Source organism: Carettochelys insculpta, chromosome 3 (genome assembly GCF_033958435.1).
Source record: "Carettochelys insculpta isolate YL-2023 chromosome 3, ASM3395843v1, whole genome shotgun sequence".
Lineage (NCBI taxonomy): Eukaryota > Metazoa > Chordata > Testudines > Carettochelyidae > Carettochelys > Carettochelys insculpta.
The window spans coordinates 25,965,824-25,987,897 of record NC_134139.1 but is presented as its reverse complement, the minus strand read 5'-3'; the positions used below and the strand labels follow the sequence as shown (position 1 = coordinate 25,987,897).

The following is a 22,074-nucleotide window of genomic DNA, read 5'->3' as shown; positions in this document are numbered from 1 at the left end:
GCATGTTTTCTTCCTATGTCTTCTGTACTCTTAATAAAAAATTCTAACATTTAAGAAAATATTTAACCTGAAAAGATCTCAAGTCTTCAAAAAGCAACTGAGTATTTTCTTTACAAATATAAATCAGCATACACAAGAACTTTAGTATGTAACTTATTAGATAGTCCTGTATTATTCTTACTTACATCATCACTCTGTTGGGCTTCTTGCATTACAAATTCACGGACCATGGATGGACTAAATTCTACTAGATAAGAAAATATATCTGTAGCAGCTGATCTAACTTGAAGGTCATCCATACCCTAATAAAAGGAAATCAGATTATTAGAGACGAACCATTTGAGGCACACTAATTGGCAACAATTTCAGCAAGTAATAGTTCAAGTCTACATATCACTGCTCAATATGTAGATGCTAATATTTTATATTCATTACCACAGCTGAGTTAATTTAGTACCAAAGTCCAGCATAAAGGTCTATAAAGTTATTCTGAATCTGTACAACTGCACAGCATATATACATTTCTTCAGAGAACGTTTTTCCTCTCTTTCCAATAACTGGTCCTGGACCCAAGCCTCAGGGGGAAAAAAAAAAAAAGTCAGCTTAGCTAGGAATACCTGTACTGATCTACAAAGGTGTCAAAGGTTATGATATTTTGTGCAAGTCTGATGTTCTTATTTCCACTTAATTTGTGATATGTTTATAGAAGATAATGTCTACTGATCTGCTAAAGTGGGAAATTAACACTCTACAGGCACTTGAAAGTTGGGAAGCAGAATTTTTAGGTAGTAGAAAGCACTGTTATTAGTTATAGTGGTAAATGTTAAATGATGACAGAAATGAAGGAAAACAAACTGGAAAATATTTATACTCTAACATTTCAATCTGTCAGGATTAAAAATGCTTCACACCAATGGAAGGACAGAACTCCCAGCTTTCAAAATGTTTATAGATCATTTGTTTCTAATTACAGAACTGAGCATCTCACAGCTGAGTCAAGAATTTCTGTAACTTTTAATGCTGCACTCATTATCAAAACCAGGGACATTCACGACTTCACTCTCTACCACATAAATTTAGAAAAATATATTTAAATTACACCAAAAATTTTCCAAAGTCGTCACTGATTTTGGATGCTCAATTTGAGACACCTTGATTTTCAGAAGTGCAAAGTTCCATTGGAAGTCAAAAGGGGCTGCAAGTGTTCAATATATTTGAAAATGTCAGCCTAGAGTATCACAACAGGACATCAGAATTCAGTGCCCCTTTTAAAAAAACGTGTGTCCACAGGTGATTCACTTACCATTACAATTTCAAGAGCAGGAAGAATTCCCAACTTTGCCAAAGTTTTGAAAAATGCATCTCTGTTTTGAGGTTGTAATGTCTGAGAAAATGCGCAAAATTCCTTAAAAAAGTTTACCTATAAAATATAATATTTGTTTAATTATGTTCATAATGTTTCAATGAAAAATAGTGAACTATATTGGTGAAAAACACTCAAGAAACTGATTATAGATAATGGCAAAAGGCAGCAAGGAACAATCTGACTTTTCCGCTTTCAATCTCTAATTCTGTTATATTGCAAAGACAAAGGAAAAGTACACCACTAACAAAACTGAAAGTGAGCACCTAATTATTTTACTGAAGTGAGTATATGAAAGATTTAAACTGTTTGATATACCCATTGTTTAAATATAGTATTTCTTTTTCTCTAATGAATATGTTCTTGTTGCTAATACCAAAGTTCATTCTAGTGAGAGATGAACAGGTTCAGGGAGAAGTGATAGCTATGTAATATGGTGTAGAGAATCAGGGTGGTAGCTATAAACAGAAAAATGAGGGACTCCAGAAGTCCTTCCTTTAGTTACAAATAAGTTCAAGATTCTTAAGTTCAAATGAGCAGGCAGTCACAGTAGCCTGTAAATCATTTAAATTTAATGTGTACACAGGGATTTCAGCCATCGCAGAACTTTAAGATAATAAGCCTTTGGCTAGCCTACTGAAGGACACACTGTGCACAGAGCTGCATAAAGATACCTGCATTCCACCTGATGCAGGGAACTGTGCCAGGTAGGCATCCCCTAACCCTTCTGCCCAGACTCTGCACTCTACCCCCAACCTGCTCCTGCATGCCTCCTGCTTTCCTTTCCCAGATCCCTGCACCTCCCCCTGTTCCTGCATCCCTCCTCTCACCCAGATCGCATATTTCACCCTCAGCCCACTTCTGTCTCCTTCCACATGTCCAGATGTTGCATGCCTACCTACAGCCCAATCCACCATTCTCCCTCCCACCCAGACCAGGCACTCCCATCCTGCTCTTTCACCGTACCTCCCTTCCAGACTCTGCACATCCACTTCACCTCTCATTTTTGGTCCCACCTAGAGGGCCCCCACCAAATCTACTAGCCCTGGGGGAAGCCCTGAGCCTTGAAACTCTTCCCACCCACCCTGCAAACAGAATGGAATGGAACACAAAGAAAAGGAAAGGAAAAATCATTTAGGGCCATGTCCTAGTAATAGATTCCTGATATTAAAACCAGTAAAATAAAGAAACCCACAGTGTTATCTTTATTAGAGAGTTTGAGAACTCAGACAAAAATGTTTTGCTTCAGTATGGTTTTCCTAACATTTTAGAAATACTTCAATAACTATAAAAATAACTGAAGGGAAGGTTTACAGTAAAAATTTAATACTTAAGTCTGTGCATGTCTGAAACTTCAAAGAAAGGTCTCACCAATTCACGTCTTTTGTCATCATCTGTAGCTTCATCTGTTAATTGTGCAAAAACTTCAGACAGAAACTTCTCATCTTCCTGCATAACACATCATATAAACAATTCCCATTACTGCATAACAGTCAAAAATGTATTTTATTACATAATAACTAAGCCAACAGTTAATAGTTATATACCGACATAAAATGAAATTGTCCATTCAGCTACACGCTTGTGCTTTAGACACTAGCATATGATCTTTGGTGGACTTGCTAAATAAGGAAATCCAAATATATGGATTTAAAAGTGTGTAGTTCACTGGATTTTATTGTAGTAAGCATTATTTCATGTGAAAGGTCTCCTATGAACTTATATGTGGAGGAAATTTTGCCCTCAGGTAAACACTTGAAAAAATACTCATTTAATTGGGGAAAAAATTTAGATCTAAGGTTTTAGCCTAGTTACAGCACACCTTTATGCACTGTAGTAAAAACATCCCAAGTTCTAATGCCAAGCTTTTTCAACCCTATTGTTTTGAAGAAGAGACTTACCTAGGAAATCAAAAAACATCCCTCAACATGTTACAGTAGAAAATACCAAGCTTGCTTCCTGAAATATCATACTTAAATACTCTCCTTCTCTTACTCTACACTCTCCTCCTCCTCCCAATTCCATCCCCAAAATACTTAATTATACTAGTATAACTGTGTTCACACAAATAGGCTGCGGCTACCCGCATTCCACTTTCAGGAGTGGAATGCAAATGAGAGAGACCAAAAATGCAAATGAAGCACAAATTTATGTATCTTGCTCCTCATTTGCATATGAGCATGCAATCATGCTTCCAGAAGAGGCTTTTCCAGAAGCAAAAACAAGTGTCTAGATGGGGTCCTTCAGAAATACACCCTTTTAGGAAGAAGGGTTCTTTTGAAAATGGGTTTTTTGAAGGAAAAAAAAAACAAACAAAAACCCACACTCATCTACATGGCTGTTTTTGCTTCCAGAAAAACCTCTTCCGGAAGCGCAGTGGCATGAGGATATGCAAACCAGGTGTGAAATATGTAAATCCATCCTTCATTTGCATTTTCCGTCTCAATCATTTGCATTCTGCTTCAAAAGCAGAATGCAGTGTAGACGTAACCACAGAACTTTGCTAGTTTAGTATACGAGTAAAACCTGCTTAAGTGTTGACAAGACCAGGGTCAAACAGGTTGCATGTGCTAGGCCTTCTACTGGCTTGCCAACAAGATGTTTGACTTCCAGTTACATAACCTCCAGAAATTTGAACTACGGATTTCCTTCTGATTAAGTCCAGTTACCTCAACCCCCATTGAAATGCTGCATGTAAGCAAACTTCCTTGACTTCTCCAGTTTGGTCGGCTTTTTCTCATTTTATATTGACGGTATAAATGCCGTTAACTAACTAGAAACAAACATTATGGCTATGTCTACGCCTACGAAAAACTTTGAAATGGCCATGCTAATGGCCAAATTGAAGAATACAAATGAGGTGCTGAAACTAATATTCAGCATCTCATTAGCATGCCGTCAGCTGTGGCACTTCGAAAGTGCTGAGTTTTGGTCGCCCGTGGCTCGTCTACATGGCAGTCCTTTTCAAAAGGACCCTGCAAACACTGAAATCCCCTTATTCCAATTCAGCTGACAGTTTTTCGTAAGTGTAGACACGGCCTATAGGATTATACAATGACTTAATTCCCAAGGAGTAAAGCAGGGTGAACAGTACCATCCTTCAGCTGTTCCCCGCTCTCCCTCTACATACTCTGTCTATATTTTCTGGTGGGCAGAACAAGTCCTGAAGAATCATTAGATCTGTGTCCCTTTGGTACCTTCGTTTTAAAAGTACTGCACAAATTTTTAAATATGTAGTGACAACATTCAAGCTTTTACAAAGTTGTAAACCAATACACCAATTTAACTATGAGAAAGCACTTTACTATGAACCAAGCTGCAAAAAGCATCAGACCAAGAAACATCTACCACTATAAAATAGCCACCATGCTACCAATTTTATAATGGTTTTATCTATTTCATAACTTTCCTTAATGCGCTGATCTGAAAGTTTATTTATTGGCAATTACCTTCTCAGAATAAAGATTATTTTACAACAAAATTTTCTAATGACTGTAATTACATATTCTAACCATACTATGCAGAATTGTCATTTAAAAACAATTATAAAAACCATTACAAAAAGTGTGTGAAATTCCATACAGTGCCACAGCTATGCTGTTATAACCCCACTGAGTGGATGTAGACTACATCTATGATATGGGTTTTTCCATTACTGTAGGAATGCTAGGCTGTCAGAAGCATCCTATGCCGAGGGTAGGCTGACACAACTACAGTGCTATTTTTTCATACCTCAGGATGACATAGCTATAGAGCTCAAAATTTTTAGTATAGGCTTGGCCAGGTGCCAGCCTGCTTTTCGGAAACCTATAAAGGAACCTGAAAAAAAAAGTTTAAGCGTCTTCAAAACATAACAAGGGCTATGGCCCAAATTCTGAGACAAAAAGTATATTTTCAGAATGAGAAAGGCTTTCCTAGGATAGCTATTCTCGCAAAACTCCTTCTACTACTGGAGACTCAGCTTTTACCACAGGCAGAAGAAAGTTTTTTTTTTGTTTTTTTTTTTTTTAAACTGGTACAGTTTGTAAGAGTTCAGCAGATTAAGTAAGTTATCCAGCAAAAGGACTTTTCTGATGGTATGACAGCCTCTACACAAGGGCATAGTACAGGTATGTCACTTGGGGTGTAATTTTTTCACACTTCTAACCAAAACAGTTACGCCAGCATAACCTAAAAGTAAAACAAGTCTTACAACTCTTTAAAGTTATGGATCATAAGAGTGACTGTTCAAGTGATCGCCTCCGATGTGACTCTTTAAGGAGCCAGTTACACCGGCGAACACCTTCCCCCAGTTCTTCCACCTGACAGTTGCACAGCTCAGAAGAGTTTGACCCTATATACCCAAGAGAGACTTAAAGAGTTTAAATAGGTAAAACACCTTGAGAAAACTAATTATGTACATTTAACCAACCAGACCTGTACTGTTACACTTGATGGACTCATTTCTGAATTTGGCCTACTGTATTACTGTCCCTTTCACTAGGCCCAAATTATACTGCAAGATCACTGACTTACTTGGTACTTGTCCCTTTCACTAGAACCAACTTATACTGCAAGATCACTGACTTACTTGGTCCTGCTTAGGGCAGGGGGCTGGACTCGATGGCTTTTTTAGGTCTCTTCCAGATTTACCAAAGTTAACCCGAAAGTGAATAAATAATTCAAAGACAACTTTAACACATACCCTTTGCAGCTTTTGATTTAAATTTACTAACTTAGCCATAAATTTGTGAGGAAGACCATTGGAGCTGCTTCTGTCATTAGCTTTAGATGTTAACTCCTATTCACCTTAATGAAAGCCACACTTTGTTGAAAGAGGGCTGCAAAGATTGAGCAGCTGGATCAATTTATGAAGTGTTCTATATAGCAGTCAGAGGAAATGAAAAAATAATTTATTACTCCTCTCCACGACCGGCAAAAATCTTTTGTCTCTTACAGAGATGCACCATCTTGTTACATAGGTTATGTCTACACTACAGCATAAATTCAAATAAATGGCACTTAGCTGAATTTTAAATTGTGACTCTTTACACATCAAATACCATTATTTCGAATTTAGGAGGTGCTACTACCAATATTTTGACTCCGACAATCTGAGTATGATTAACAGGAAGTTTGAATGTAAGCATTCAGATTAATGGCACTGTGGAAACAGCTTCCATTTAAAACGATTTTATTAGCCTCCAGAGGACTCCCCCACATGTATCTCACAATGCTTCAGTTGTCTGTTCTGGCCAGTTGTATCTCCAATGATCTCCAGGTGTACAGGATGTAAGGTAACAGGAAGTCCATGAATTTAAGATTTCAAGGGCTGGCTGTCACTGGGGGAGGGGGGTGTCTCCTACCCATGGCAAAAATTGTGGGGGCTGGCTGTCACCAGGGAGAAGTCTCCTTCTGAAAAAATGGCCATTTGCATTCCACGGGAGGGGAATGAGGGCAAAACAATGTGGGAAGATAACATCACATACCCACAACCATTTGTGGGGCACCAGCAAAAGAAAACAGAATGCTAGGGAGATGAAGCAACTGTGGGATAGGTTCCCACAATACACTACTGCAACAGTCAATGTTTGGCAATTTAGTGCGGCAGCACTAAGTCGACTTTGTGGGGAGGTGAGGATACTCACATTTGAATTTTACTCAAATCTGAATTTATAAAACCCAGTGTTATAAAATCGAATTTACCTTGTAGTGTAGACCTAGCCGAGAGAGAGAAAGTTAGGTATGCAGCTGCAACTGTTTAAAGTAACTGTTTTGACATGCAAAGCTGAGGGACAGCTGGAGGTGGGTGTAAAGCTCCAGCATGTTTTAGCTCTACTGACAGTGATAATCTCCTCAAGGTCCCAAAAATACTGCATTTCCTTCCACTGTCAAATGGCCCCACCCCACATACTTTCTCCACTTCTGTGTAGTTTCTAAAGCCCATAAGAGAAGGACAGATGACAGTCACAATGCAAAACACCTAACCCATTCCGGAGTGGTGCTTAGCTCCAGAAGGGTCAGGAGATTAATATAGCAACTGGCATATTTAAAAACTAAAAAAATTAGATCTAACCAGCACTGCTGCAGCAACATAATACAATGCACTTAGGACCCTAGCTAAAATACACTTAATACAACAAACTACAGCAGAGATTAATAAGTCTTTTGCTACGCTCACTTTGTCAGGCAGTGTAGCTGCCAACAGGTATGGCTGTACCGCCCAACAGTTCCTCTCGTACCATACCATATGACACCATCTTAATGATGGCTGAGAACTCCCCTATTCCTGACATAACACCTATCACCTTTAGGATGCATCACATAAAGAAAGGCTGTTTCATGAAGGAAAAATCCTGGATCAGGTGTTCTTTCTACAAACACCAATAAATGTTTAAGGAGGCTTCTTCACTAAAAATGTACTATAATTGTTTTGCTGTTAAGTTGTTTTCCTCAAAGCAGATTATTTGATGGTTTAATCATTATTATATATACCACAGTAACATACACATACCCCCTTAAGGGGTTACAGCCTCATTTTGCCATGCACTATGCAACTGTGTCTTTACTATGGGACGGAGGGGAGGGGGGTAATATAATAATTTCAATTTTTCCTCCTATGTGAAGAGACTGCTTTCATTTACATAAACTTTTACAGCCGCCATTGTCACCATCCTGAAATGGAGTAAGTGGCCTATGGAAAGTAACTTTACAATATGAAAATCTGTGTCCCCCACTTGTAGAAGTAGCCAGGTTTTGAAATCTGTGCAACTACAGATTCCATCTAATTTTACGTGGGGAAAAAAAATCAAGTAATTTTAGATCACAAAACTTTCATTACAACAGCAGTGAATAACGATGAAGTGACAGATATCATGGTCTCAAGAATCTTGCATGGTCCAGTGAAGAATTGATCAGGATAGGAATCAGAATTTTCTGTTAAGACTGCAATCAGATTTTCACAAATACACCCATCCCTCGTTATTAATAAGTACTTTACTAATGAGTACTCACTAAAGTGAGGGACATGTATACCCACTGCTAGTGGGTAGTTCCCCCACTAATATGAGCAAGTTGTGGGGTTCCTGGCTGGGGGGCAGGGACACCTGCACCCCTCCAGCAGCCCCAAACTACCCCCAGTCTTAGACCCCCCGCCACATCCCTAAACCGCCCCCAGCCTCAGATCCTGCCCCCCTCACACTACAGCCCTAAACAGCCCCAGCCTTAGACACTCCTCCTCCTTCCACAGCCTCTTCACTGCTAGGGCTGGGTGGCTTCCCCTGCCCTCCCACTCCCAGCAGGTACCAGTTGTTAAAATCAATTAACTCAAGTGTTAAGCTTTCAGCACCTAGGCATTAGGTAACTGGTATCTCCAATGATATATACCTGCATGAGGCAGCAGGATTAAGAAACTGCAAACGGCTTGTTTAACAGCCACATACAGGTCCCAACTGCCCAGCTGGCCACCCTTAACAAATCTAATGGTGACCCATGTTTGGGTCCCAACCCATAGGCTAGGAATCCCTGCTCTACATACATATACTACATCCTATTTCTGGTGCCAAACTATTCAAATACATCAGAAAAGTACCTAAACTCAATTGGTTTATGTCAAGTTACAAGCACTTGGAACAAATCGGAGACTTTTATATGTATTTTAATGGGAATTTGGTGTCGCTCTTATGAGGTTTCGCCTACAAGCAGAAATTTGGGAAACAATTGGGCTCATATAGCGAGGGATGAATGTACGTTCATGAAGCCTACACTGGAAAAACAGTACCCAAAAATAAAAGGTTTTTTTGTTTGGTTGACATTGGGGGGGGGGGGGGGGGGGAGCACGGGCCAGCAGAGAAACAAAAATCCCAACGACCCCAAACTGAAGCCTCAATGTCTTGAGAAGGTGTCTCAGAAAAGAAAGGGCTTTTATTTCATTTTTACCAGCAGCAAGATGCAATACACACAAAAATGAATGATGGATAAAGATGTCTCAAATCCAAGTATTTTATTAATTTTCTTAATTGATGGGTTTGAGTCTTTAAGATACCTAACTAATTAACTAATGTCTAACTTACCCAAGTATGAGAAATTCATACAAGCCACAACCTAAAAGCAAGCAATCCACTTTACATAGTCTTGTCCCTCAGTGTTCTGCTGCACCTTCCAAGAACATTAGTTTCCCATTCAATAGGATCCCTTATGCTTTGCTTATCCCTTATGCCCCAACCCTTATGCTTTCCTCCTCTTTTGCTCTTTTTTGGGATTTCTACTGATCCCTCACCTTCATTAGTCTATGTTCTGATTCCCTTCACCTTTCCTGTCCCCTGGAATCTGCCAATACCAAGACATGAATTAGTTTCACCCATTCAGAAAAACTTTCTACACAACAGCCTAGAGCGGGGGCAGAATAAAAACCCTGTCAGTTTTACTCTGGTATTAGCCTAATGAGTTAATAGAATTTGAGTTGAAAAATTGAGACTGCCCACAATCTCATGTGAAGCATGAATGGCCTTTCACCAACACACTGCCCTGCACTTTTTTAGGTGTACTCTAATCTGTTTTTCCAGAACTTCTGGCTAGTAAGTATTTGGTAACAGTTTATAACTCCTTTACTCAAGAACAGTTTTGCTTTTATTATTAAATACTATCATGCAGCAATTATGTCAATAAACACTAATCAAATAAAGTTGGTTGTTGTAGAGAATATGAGGAAGTCTTCTGTGGGTAAAACACCTGATCTAGGTATATGTCTTGTTTTACACACTACACAAAGAGTACCAGTGAAGTCAGCACAAACTAAACTTTCACACAGACAACTTGTTCATACTGTTCTATCTACTGTAACTCCTCACTTAATGTTAGCTGGTTAACATTTTTTCATTGTTACATTGCTTATCTATTAGAAGACATACTCATTTGAAGTTGTGCTATGCTCCCTTACAATGTCATTTGGCCTCCTAGCTTGTGCACGGTTTGCAGGATCTTCTGGAAAAGCAGCTTATCCTTGTAGCAGCTTAGAACAAGGATGGGCTGGCAGCCCTCCCATCAGGTCCCTAAGTTACGAGTGAAGTACTGTACGTGGCTGGGCAGTTTCCAGGAGTCCTACAGCCCCTCCCCTCACTCTCGCACTATTCCTTACCCTCTGTCTTAGAGCTTCTCCCTGAAGCCCCCTACTTGCTCTGCGGGGGAGTGAAGGGTGCTAATGTGGTGACTTCCCCCCATTCCTTTCATCCCCCAATCAAGTCCATCATTCTGTACCTCATTTCTATGAAGCAGGTCTTTTGTTTCCTCCCTCCTGCCTTGCTGAGTGTCAGGCTACATTAACGTGTTAACCCTTGACGGCTCAGCTAAGTTCTATTTCATCATTTAGCATCAAGACATTCCCTCAGAAATATTCCACTCGCTGACTCCACCGCCAACTCAACCAACCTTCACAATCATCATTGCACTGTACAGTATTATATTATTTGTCTTAAACTTATATTGTATATGTACATTATTTTTCTTCTCCTGAAAAAATTCTCTAGAACCTAACTCCCGTTACTTACACTAATTCTTATTCAGAAACTGGGTTCGCTTAACATCATTTTGTTTAAAGTTGCATTTTTCAGGATAACTACTACAATGTTAAGCTAGGATTTAAATTTCAGTATATAGTGTAGCAAGTACAATATATTTCAGTGCATTTATTTTATAATTATATGACAATGAGAAAGTGAGCAATGTTTCAGAATAATATATACTGTGATATTTTTGTGCTTTCATGTACAATTTTGTAAACAAGTAGTCTTTAAGTGAGGTGTAACTTGGAGGGGTGTATGCAAGACAAAATCAGACCCCTAAAAAGGGTATAATAGTCTGGTGTGCCCCACTATTATAGAGCACTTATTTGGTGCCACAAACGAACAGTATTAATATAGCAATGGGTTGTAATGTAGCTAGTGTGTTGTAATTTACTCTCAGACAGGGTTATCCTATAGAAGAACCTTAACAACTTTTACATATCTAATCTATATTCACCATTATCATGGCATCATTTTTCTATTTATAATTAATTTTTGGAGTACACGATACATTTCAGATGGCTGTGATGTACTTTAAATTCAATTATCAGATAACATAAAAAACACCTACTTGAAATGTGGGGCAACACTAATGATACAGTGAGAACAGAATGGAAGTCATACATAAATAAACGACACTGAATTACATGTACAATTGACCTCCAAATCACAAGTTAAAGTCTTAATTAAAAATCCCACCCCACATCCTTTGAGTCACTTACCTGCAACATACTGACAATCTCAACTTTGTTGAAGAAGATAAAGGAAGTGAGGGTAGAAAGAAAATTTTCTTCAAAAACTGATGGTGTTGGCAAGATGATGTCCTGAATGTACTGTACCCTGTAAGTCTGATGAATCTTTTGCCTGAGTTCAGAGTCTGTTATAGGTATAACCTCTTTAAATTTTGCTGTTTTGGTTAAGAACTCCCTGTGCCTTTTTGGCTGAGCCAAAGCAGGGTCATACTCAAGACATCCCACAACATCCATAATACACTCATCAGAAAACATTACCTCAAACAGAGTTGCTTTATTGAGGAACAAAATTCCTCTAATAATTTCATACAAATGATGTAAGCCTTCAGTGTTCTCTAGATTCTCGCAAACCTGGAAAAGCTGCAACAGTTTTTTAATGTAACCTTCATTTTCCAAGGCCAGTGCTAACTTTTCTCTACGGATGGGTGAGGACAGAACAGAGGTAACTAGGTCAGCAATCTCTTCAAGTTTGTTGAGTTCACAAGTCGGAAGATCAATCAAATGGCTAGTTTCAGGCATTTCTTCAAAGCGTTCTTCTTCTGATTCATCAATAAGGTCCTGTGTGACTTCCACTGATGGATCTTTACCTTGGACCTAAAAATGGAGTGTAGACAATTACTGTCTTATCCTAAAATACACAAGGAAGTGCATAAGGAAAAATTTCAGTATGTTAACTTAAATAAGCCATGTCTAGCATATTGCCGAACTCCAACTTACAAACACCTTGCGAGTGGAGGTTATTTGTAACTCTGAACAAAATGTTATAAACTATATATTATTGGTTTTGATCATACATTTACAACTGAACATTGACTTACTACAGTTTCGAAATTTAAATTATTCAGCAAAAATAATTTTTTTTTTTTAGTTGTCTGCATTTAACATAGCTCTGTATTTGCTTTTCTTCCCCTCTCCTTGCTTCTGCTGCCTGATTGCATACATCTAGTTCTAAATGAGGTGGTGGTGGAGTAACTAATCAGGCAATAATTGAGTTTCTACTGTCGTGCCAACCATTGCTAGGCACTTTACAGCGATGTAAATGGTCACTCTCCTTCAGTAAGGATTGCTCAAAAATTCTTTACTTATTTAAAAACAGGTCAAATTTTTAAACCTTAAAGTTATTTGCTTCTTTTTAATTCCACAAAATAGACATATTATGGAAGTTACTAAAATGTCCACGGAGCTAGAGATAGTGAGGTTTATGCAGCATATATACCCATAAAAAGAACAATCCTTTTGTAAACTGGGCTAGCAGAAACACTGTGAAAACCCAATTACTAAAGTACAAATGTTTCCCTTCCTATTTTGGATGTTAACCTGAAAGTGACTTGTAAAACAGACAGGAAAAAAAGTCTTAAAAACACAAATGTACACTGAAATAGCATTTAGATTATAGATCTAGGAATGCATTTCAAATATTTAAAATAAATACTACAACTCCTGTGAAATTCTGTAACATAGAAATGGCCTGTTAAGCTGCTGACTGCTGCTAAGGAGGTGCTGGACCCCACAGAGCCTAGCTCACAAACAGAAGAAAGATGCTGCTGGCAGTATGAGATGGAGGGAACTAGAGAGTTTCCAGCAGCTGCAATACTAAGCATCTCCTAAAGAAATGAAGTGGCATGCAGGAAAACGTACAAGCCAGCAACTTGGTCTGAAGCTGTTTTTCCTTCTAGATGCTCTAGTGAGGAGGGGACACAGCTGGGCTCTGCTGGGAGGGCTTGAATGTATCTGAGGTGGCAAGCTACTGGCAGCTGGACTCTGAGGAATCAGGGATCTGGACTGGGGGGTGACAAGTTGACGGCATATGCAACAGTCTGGGATGGGGACTCACAGCTGCGCTCTAGGGGCACAAAGAATCATGTCTGGCCCTCCTGCTGGGCTCTGAGTGAGAGGTAGCAGAGAAACAGAAACTCTAGTTCTGGAAGAATTTTTTTTGTCTCTATACTGTTATAAACATAGATGCTGATAGATATTTTGAAATAAATTACACAATTATTGATACTGGTGTGATTACATAGTGTTATATTGACAAAATATGAAGAATTTTAAAATATTTTACATGGAATTAATTTTTTGTCATGCAATTCTCCCACAAGTAAAACTTAATACACATAAGTGCACACATACAGGTATACAAACATATACTTTAATTTGATTGTGTAAATGCACAGTCTTATAATTCACCTACACTTCCTGCTCTCCCTGTGTACACAAGTCTGTTCTACCTTAGGCCTTCCCCTGTCTAGTGGAGTTCCCGGGGCAGAGAGGCAGCTACAGAGACTAGACCCACTCAGCTACTTATCTCAGTTGCTTAGCTAAACAAACACAGGCTATCCAAGATATACAAACTGAGATTTTAGGGAAGAGCTGTAAACCCTAAAAGCTAAGTGCTTAAAATGGAAATATGGAAGGTCAACCAAAGTAGTACTATGAGATGCCATTAAGAAAACACAATTTGTTCATTCTCCACATTAAATTTACACAGGACTGTTATACTAAGCCTGTTATTATTATGCACAACACACCACAATTCTTCCTACTGTGTTTTACAAACTGTTTTGAAATGTGTGTTAAGCAACCCAAAGAGACCAACAAAAATCAGTTGTTGAGAAGAAGTCTTCTAATAAAGGTGGAGCACAACTGTTCTCAACCATGTGCCTGCAGATTCTCTGAGGCAGTCTTAGGAACAGGGCTATATAAAGCAATCTACTGTGCTAGTTTTACTTGACATCAATACGACACCTCCTCCAGTTTTAGAAGGCTGGACAAAGCCTTAGTTTTACTCCCAGAAAAACGTACTGGTATAATTATAAAAGAATAATGTGGATACTCTTATTCTGAAAAAGTGTCCACATGGGGATTTACACCAATACTACTACAGCATTATTATATTACAGTAAACTTTTTCATATCTGGCAGCCCCAGGACTGAGAGCTTGCCAGGTACTCCAATATACCAGATATTCCAATATGCTATGAATGGGCCACTGAGCCACACAGGGATCCACTTCAGGTGGCTCTTGCACAGCTGTGCCATGAGCTTCTCTGGGTGGGGCACTGTGCCACACAGAAAGCTGCTCTAGGTGGCTCACACAAGGCCATGCTACAGGCCACTCTCAGTGAGGCACCTCATGGGGAGCCACACTGGTCGGCTCATGCATGGCCACGAGCCTCTCTGGACAGAGGCACCATGTCACACAGGCAGCTGCTCCGGACAGCTCGTGCATGGCTGTGCCGCATACCTCTGTGGGCAGGGCACCACACGGTGAGCTGCTCTGGGTGGCTTGCACATGGCTATGCCATGCACCTCTCTGGGCAGGGTGCCATGCCACACGGTGAACCACCCTGGGTGGTGGGCACTGGGCGGGAGAGCAAAGGAGCCAGTGGGTGCTCATACATGGGACAGAATGCTGGTTGACTGAGAAATCTGGTTATTTGAATACCTGTTAAAATAGAGTTTACTGTACTAAGTTTTGCCTGTATTCAAGCACTCACAGGGAACCTTTATTTAACACCTTATTGAGGCAAATGGATGCAATCCACATCTTTCTCAGGGTAAAATCCTGGTCCTTCCTTGCTGGCATAGGGAGATATAAGGAAAATTCTCTGCCACTGTGCATGGGCAGAATTCATGTCCTGTACAGAATTTTACTTCTCCACTTCCTAGCATGGTCTGCACCAGCTGCAAATAAAGAAGAGGCTGCTTCCTCATGGCACCCTGCCTATGGGGTGAGGTCAGAAACCATGGAATACAGGACTTCTGGGGAAGTCACAGACTGGTGGTCCAAAGGGTTAGTGGGGAAGACAAACTGGGGCAGGAACTCTGGGGGAGCTGGGCTCCAAGCAGGAGGGTGGTTGAGTGTTCAGGGATACAATGGGATGGGCACATATGCCTGACTAAGTGTGAGGCTAAGAGTCAATTAGGGTCTGCATGGGGGAGGCTCCCTAACAATAACTTCCCACTCCCTCTCAAAAACACAACCTGTTCCATACTTCCACACCCAACAACTCTCCAAGTTCACACCCAGATTTTTCCTAGCAACTAGTTCCCTCTCCCTTATCCCTTACTCACCCAAGCCTTTGCTCTACTTCTGAGGAGTCCAGGAGTTATGTATTGCAGTTTACATAAACAATTACTCAAAAGTTCTGTACTACTATGTTTATTAATAAATCTATTTGTCAAAAAAGATTTCCTGTATCTTTTCTGCTGTCCATATTGTTAGTCATAGTTGCTGACAGATATTTTGAAATACAATTGAAACTGGAGTGATTATATTGTGTAATTTTGATAATATGCATAACTTTAAAATACTGTGCATGGAATTTTTAATTGTTTGGCATTGAATTTCTACATAATTTCACTTTGTAAAACACACACATTACAAAACCAGAAAAGATTACTGTTGGGACCATTCCTAAAGTGGTGTAGGGCCCCAAACACCCTAAAAGCTGCTGCTACCCCATTCCCAGAAGCTCCTGCTCCCTTCACTCCTGAGCGATGCTGGCTCGTAACCACTGAAGATCACAGTTAATTGCCAAATAGAATGATGGATGATTAAAAAAAAGGTCAGTTTGACAAACTGATGTGCAAACTAGGACTGAAAGAGTTAGCTTTCCACAACAGAAAGTGCTGGAAATCAGAGTTACACAGATGGCAGGTAAGTTCTGTAAGTTTTGCCAGTTTATTTTACTGAACTGTAAAACAGATTTCAAATATTTCCAATGGGAAAGCGAATTATTTCAGTCTTAATTTTGAACTTTACCTCCTCTAGGAAGTCTAATTTAAATGGCAGTTGAAAAAAAGACAACGGCTCCAATCACTTAAGAGACACACTGAAAAGTGGCAAGTATAGATTATTTTATTTGACATATGTGGTTTTAGAAAAATCTATATTTTCTGTCTAACTGAAGCTGCCTTCCTAGGGAGTTAGGTGGAACAGAAGAGATGATTCTAATGAACTACTGAGCAGCTACAGACTTCAGTGTCAAACAACAAAGAAATAGAATAATTGGGTCAGGAAGCCCAACCCTAACAGTATGAACATGCACACTTCTACTTTGTTTTTAAATTATGCCATACAAAACAAGCAGAAAAGAAACATCAATACTTGAAAATTAGAATTTTAAAAATTTAACTGTACCTGGCAGATTTTTTCCCAAATTTCATCGCAGCCAGCTTTTTCTTGAAAACTCAGCGCTAAATCATAATTCTCTGCTTCTGACCAAACAATCAAGGTGTCCTATTTAATAATAAATATTTGTTATTTAAAAAAAATTCAGATACAGTACAAAATAGATTGAATATCATACAGTTAAGTAACAGATCCAAGGATGCAATTCCTACTTCAACTGGTGTTAAAATGATCAAAATAGAACAAAGTATCACATCAAGGAGGATAAAACTACCAGTTCAAGTACAAAACTCTTTACAGCTTCCTTCACTCATGATTTCCATCCAAAAAAATTAATTTGATCAAACCTTATTAGCCTTAAGCAGAGGCTCTCAAACTTCATTGCACTGCAATTCCCTTGGACAATAGAAATGACTATACAGATACAGGAGGGAGGACTGAAGCTTTAGCCAGCTTGAGCCCCAAATAAGTGTGCTAAAGCCCAAGGTCTTCAGCCCCAGGTATGTGGTTTACAACCTGAGTTTGGATGCCCAAAGCTGAAATCCTCCAGCTGCGATCAAAGACTCCAGCAAATCTATGCCTGCCCTGGCAACCCTCTTAAAATCGGGTCATGACATACTTTGGGCTCCCGACCAAGCTTGAGAACTGCTGCTCTTAAACATTTACATCAAAAGACGAGTCAGTATTCCTCCTTTCAACAGAGATCACTAGAATTTAAGGTAGTCATAAAGGAGCATACACATAATCATTGTAGACAACTTATTTAAAATATGGAAATGAGAAGAAATTCCATATTTATGAAAATATACAAACAAAAGATTACATTAATATTTTCCTTTCAGAGAACATTTAACAATTTAGGAAGTAATTACACAAACATTCCAAATGTATAGCTTTAAAAACAGATCAACTTTAACTCAAAGGTGGATAATTTAAAAAAAAACCAAAACTTAATTTTATTTTATTAAATATCTGTTAATCTTTTAAAAAAACTATTTAAATGTGCAATTATGACAATTTATGTTATTACTTAACTTACTAAAGTTTATTAAAATATTTTTAAAGCAGAATAAGTTTATTGCTAAATTTTTAAAGAAAGTCAAAACACTGAATTGGCAGATGCTCTGCATAAGCTCCTGGAACCAGAGTCCACTGAAGTGCAAACACAGCTGTTTACAGTAACAGTGTCTCTTCTGCAGGTTCAGAAAGAATATTTTCTTCATTTCAGTTCATTCATTCAAAGTTGAAAAACTAGTAAGAAGTTGAGAAACAAGGAAAGCCAGTTCTCCACTATGAATAAAAGACTATATATGAGAGGATGAGATCCATTAACTCCAAAATCTCAAAATATGCTGTGGCAAGAAGCAATCAATTCAATTCACTAACAGCAGATAAATATCCTGTGTTAATAAATCAATTTTTAAACAAAAATATGTGCTGGTAAGTTTTTAATATGTATCTTGCATATTAAAAGGTAGTTTCATGAAGCTAATTTGAAAAAAACTAAAAATTTTTTTGCATTTTAATTACATTCAAATGCCTAATCAAAGAGTGTTGAACACAAAGCATGAGTAAAAGATTAATCTAGTAAATTAGAAATGCAGTATTCACCATTTTCTAATATAAAAAATATTCTTAATGGTTAAAGACTGAATCCCCTAAACAATAAAACGACGTAAACAAAATGTATAATGATACAGTGTTACTTCCCAGTTTGAAAAAATAACCATGAAATTTAGCATTAAGGTTATATGTAGCTGCAATTCAACGTCATGGTTACCATGAAGAATGAACCTTTAAGAAAATAAAAATGTACAAATGCAAAATACAATTAAAAATATTTAAACAATTAAAATTGCTTTGATTTAAATCAGTCTTGTAAAAAGAGGCAAAACATTTAGAACTACAAGTTTATAAAGTTCATGATTGTACAACATATTTTAACAAGTTATTCACTGATTATTATACAATATTAAAATTATTTATTTTTATTCAGAACTTGTCTACAAAATTACTGAGTTCATGGCAATCTGCAGCATAAAACTACCTCACAGTAGCCAGCTGTGTCATGCCCTAATGGCCCACGTGTACTTTGCTACAAGTTCCCTTGTGTCCTGACATATTCAAATCCACCAGATAAGTTATAGTATGATCCAGGCTATACAAAATAAACTTAAACTCCAATGTGCTCTTAAGTACTCATACAGCTAAGGCTCAAAGAGCACAACTTGATTTCTGACCCTCTGCCCCATTCTCAGAATTACATGAATTGCCCACTCTTTTCCTGTTAGCAACCAGTGAACCAAAAGTACTAAAGCAGGGGTCAGCAACCAGAGGCTCTGGAGCTACATGCGGCTCTTTAAAGGGCCACCTGCAGCTCCAGGTGCTACCACTTCAGACTCCTCTTGCAGCTCTCTGTCCTGCTACACTGAAATAATGGAACTAAACTGAATTGGTTTAAAAGCCGGCAGAGCAGATCCAGCCATTAAACCAATTCAATTTAGTTGCATTACTTCAGTGCAGATGGGCAGGGAAAGAGAGCAGGGGGAAGGGCAGCTGACTCTGTCCCTGCTGGGGCCATGCTAAGCAAGAGGGGGGAGAGGCAGAGGCCTCCTAGGAGCTGAGTACAGCTTCCCTCCCAGAGGGGCCAGCATCTCCTCTTCGGCAGCACAGCAATCCCCAGCTCCTCCTCACTCTGCAGCCTCTCCTCATTTCTGCTGACAGCTGCCATAGCCTGGAGCCATGTCCAGGTGCTAACACAGCTCTCCCAGGACTTGGAGAATCTGGCCCCAGTGGATGGGCAGTGGCTGGAAAAGTTGCAGGCACTTTCTGGCCTGAGTGTTTGGGGAGGGCGGGGAGAGCAGCAGGTGAGCAAGTAAGATATAGGTTCAGTGGGCAGGTTGGAGCAGGGCAGCAGACGTGGGTGAAACCTGGGGATGGGGGGCAGGTTTGTGGGATGAGTGGGTAAAGCTTAGGGATAAGGGGTGGATTTGGTGGCTGAAATGGGTTAAGCCTAGAGATGGTGGTAACAGCTTTGTAACTGGTACAAATCATTGTGTGCACACTGTTCTTAAAATAGGGATGATAAAGAGTATGGTTTGACGTTATTTATTAAGGATTATCTCGTAGTTACATGCCTTGCAGCTCTTGAAATACAGTCATACTCTGAGATATGCCCATTTGGGCTACGAGAATTCAAATTTATGAGGAGTTTGATTTAAAACCTCTACTTCGCCTTATGAGGCATCTCCTCAAATTTATGAGTGTCTCAGAGGGACACAGATGCCCTGCAGCGGGAGAAAGGTTGCGGCTCCAGGCAATGACTGCCCGCAGCTGCATCCTGCCCGGCGCATCTCTCCACAGCACCTGGTGGCAGTTTCCTGGAGACCCCAGCCCAGCCTTTACCTGTGGCTGGTCTGGGTCTCCACCTTGGCGTTGCAACAGCAGCACGCCCCAGCCCAGCTGGCAGCTGCGGGCTCCCAGGCACGCAACCCATCCCAGCCCCGCGCCTGCCACTCCCCCCTGGGCGGCTAGGGGGCTGCTGCTGCCCGCCCTGTTCAGCTGTGCCGCAAGTGCCACTCGCTGCCTGCGGCGTTCCTTTCAATTTAGTGCTTCGGCCGCCGCCAGTGGGGCCTCTCTGCCACGCACAAGACAGACATCACCCCTCGCCAACTGAGTGCCCCCTGTGCCTGCCTAGCTCCCCGCGCGGCCAGCCTCTGCTTAACCTAAGCTGAGCTCAGGCCGGGCTGCCTCCCTGTGCCCTGCCCGCATACTTGCACCAGCCCCGCTTCTGCGGCCGCCAGCAGCTACCTGGCTTTGCGCCCCCCTCCCAGGTGTGCTTCAATTTCTACTCCCCTGTCTCTGCACCTGGGACAGCCCCCCAGCCCCAGGATCTGCTCCCCAGGCCGCACTACCAGGACGATTTTCTGAGCTTCACAGTTGTATAGCTGGTTCATGTTGTGCTGAGTTCTCTCACAGTAATCGTGGTTTGATAGTTTACAGCAGTGATAATCTCATGCATCATGTCCCCTAAAATGAAGAAAGTGCTAAAAAAAAAAAGCCAAAAATGGCCAAAAAAGCCATACCTCTACATGTAAAATTGTATGTGATAAAGCTTATTGATGAAGGACAGCATAACAAAGATGTGATGCAGGCACTCCATTTATCTTCATCTACTGTGTGTACTATCTACATGCAAAAGGAAAAAATGCTGAAAACTGCTGAGACTGCTGTTGGTGGTGCAAGTTTAACAACGCTGTCTTTGAGCATGCACCCCATTATGCAGAAACTTGAGACACTTTTGTTGCAATGGATACAGAATTCGGTGAAATGCCACATGACTGTTAGCTTTCTTCTCATAAGACAAAAGGCACTATCACTGTTTGAGCGATTGAAGGGACAGGCAACTGAGGAGCGTGATGAGATGGCCAAGGATTTGAACTTTAAAGGCAGTAATGGACAGTTCAACCGTTTCAGGAAGAGGGGACTCTTGCATAGCCTCAAGGTTACAGGCGAGGCAGCATCTGCCAATCTCGCAGCAGGCAGTGCTTTTCCTGAAAGGCTGAAGAAAATTATCCAAGGTGGCAGCTACACTAACAAGCAGAGTTTCAATATGGACAAGACTGGCTTGTTTTGGAAGTGAATGATGTCTCGTAGCTACATCTCCAAAGACGAAAAGCAAACCAAAGGACATAAAGCCTCTAAAGACAGGTTAACATTGTTGCTTGGTGGCAACGCTGAGGGTGACGTAAAGGTCAAACCTTTGCTCGTATACCATTCAGAAAATCCACGGGCTTTGAAAGGTATCAGTAAGATAAGCCTTCCAGTGATTTGGCGTTCAAACAGAAGTGCATGGGTGACCCAACAAGTGTTTCTAGACTACGTGCAGAGTTACTTTTGTCCTTTCGTCAAAAAAATATTGCAAAGAAAAATAACCTAGACAACAAAGCACTTTTAATCGTTGACAATGTTCCAGGCCATCCAACAACAATTCTTGATTACAGTAGCAATGTTCAGACTGAATTTTTGCCTCCGAACGCAACATCTTTGATACAGCCGATGGACCACTACATTTAAGACTTACTATAAGCAGCTTGTGATGAAGTATCTCTGATGGTTTGGACAAGAGTGACAAGGTCACAGTCAGGGAATTATGGAAAAATTACAACATAAAAATGGCCATTGAAAACATAGCAACTGCTTGGGACAAAGTGATAGTGAACACTATGAATGCTGGTTGGAAAAAACTTCTTCCTGAGGCTGTGCACAGCTTTCGAGGTTTTGAAT

At 40.0% G+C, this 22,074-nt stretch overlaps 1 protein-coding gene across 2 annotated transcripts in view; it reads right to left on the bottom strand.

Moving 5' to 3' along the window:
- The window catches only part of PPP4R3B (protein phosphatase 4 regulatory subunit 3B), a 73,306-nt gene that overhangs the window by 37,068 nt on the left and 14,164 nt on the right, over positions 1 to 22,074 (bottom strand). For both annotated transcript variants that reach the window (XM_074989489.1, XM_074989490.1), the window contains exons 3-7: positions 16,798 to 16,896; positions 11,625 to 12,248; positions 2,735 to 2,812; positions 1,304 to 1,420; positions 186 to 302 (exon numbers count right to left, since the gene is read on the bottom strand). In XM_074989489.1, coding sequence (XP_074845590.1) covers positions 186 to 302; positions 1,304 to 1,420; positions 2,735 to 2,812; positions 11,625 to 12,248; positions 16,798 to 16,896 — 1,035 coding nt within the window. The remainder of the gene's footprint in view (positions 1 to 185; positions 303 to 1,303; positions 1,421 to 2,734; positions 2,813 to 11,624; positions 12,249 to 16,797; positions 16,897 to 22,074) is intronic.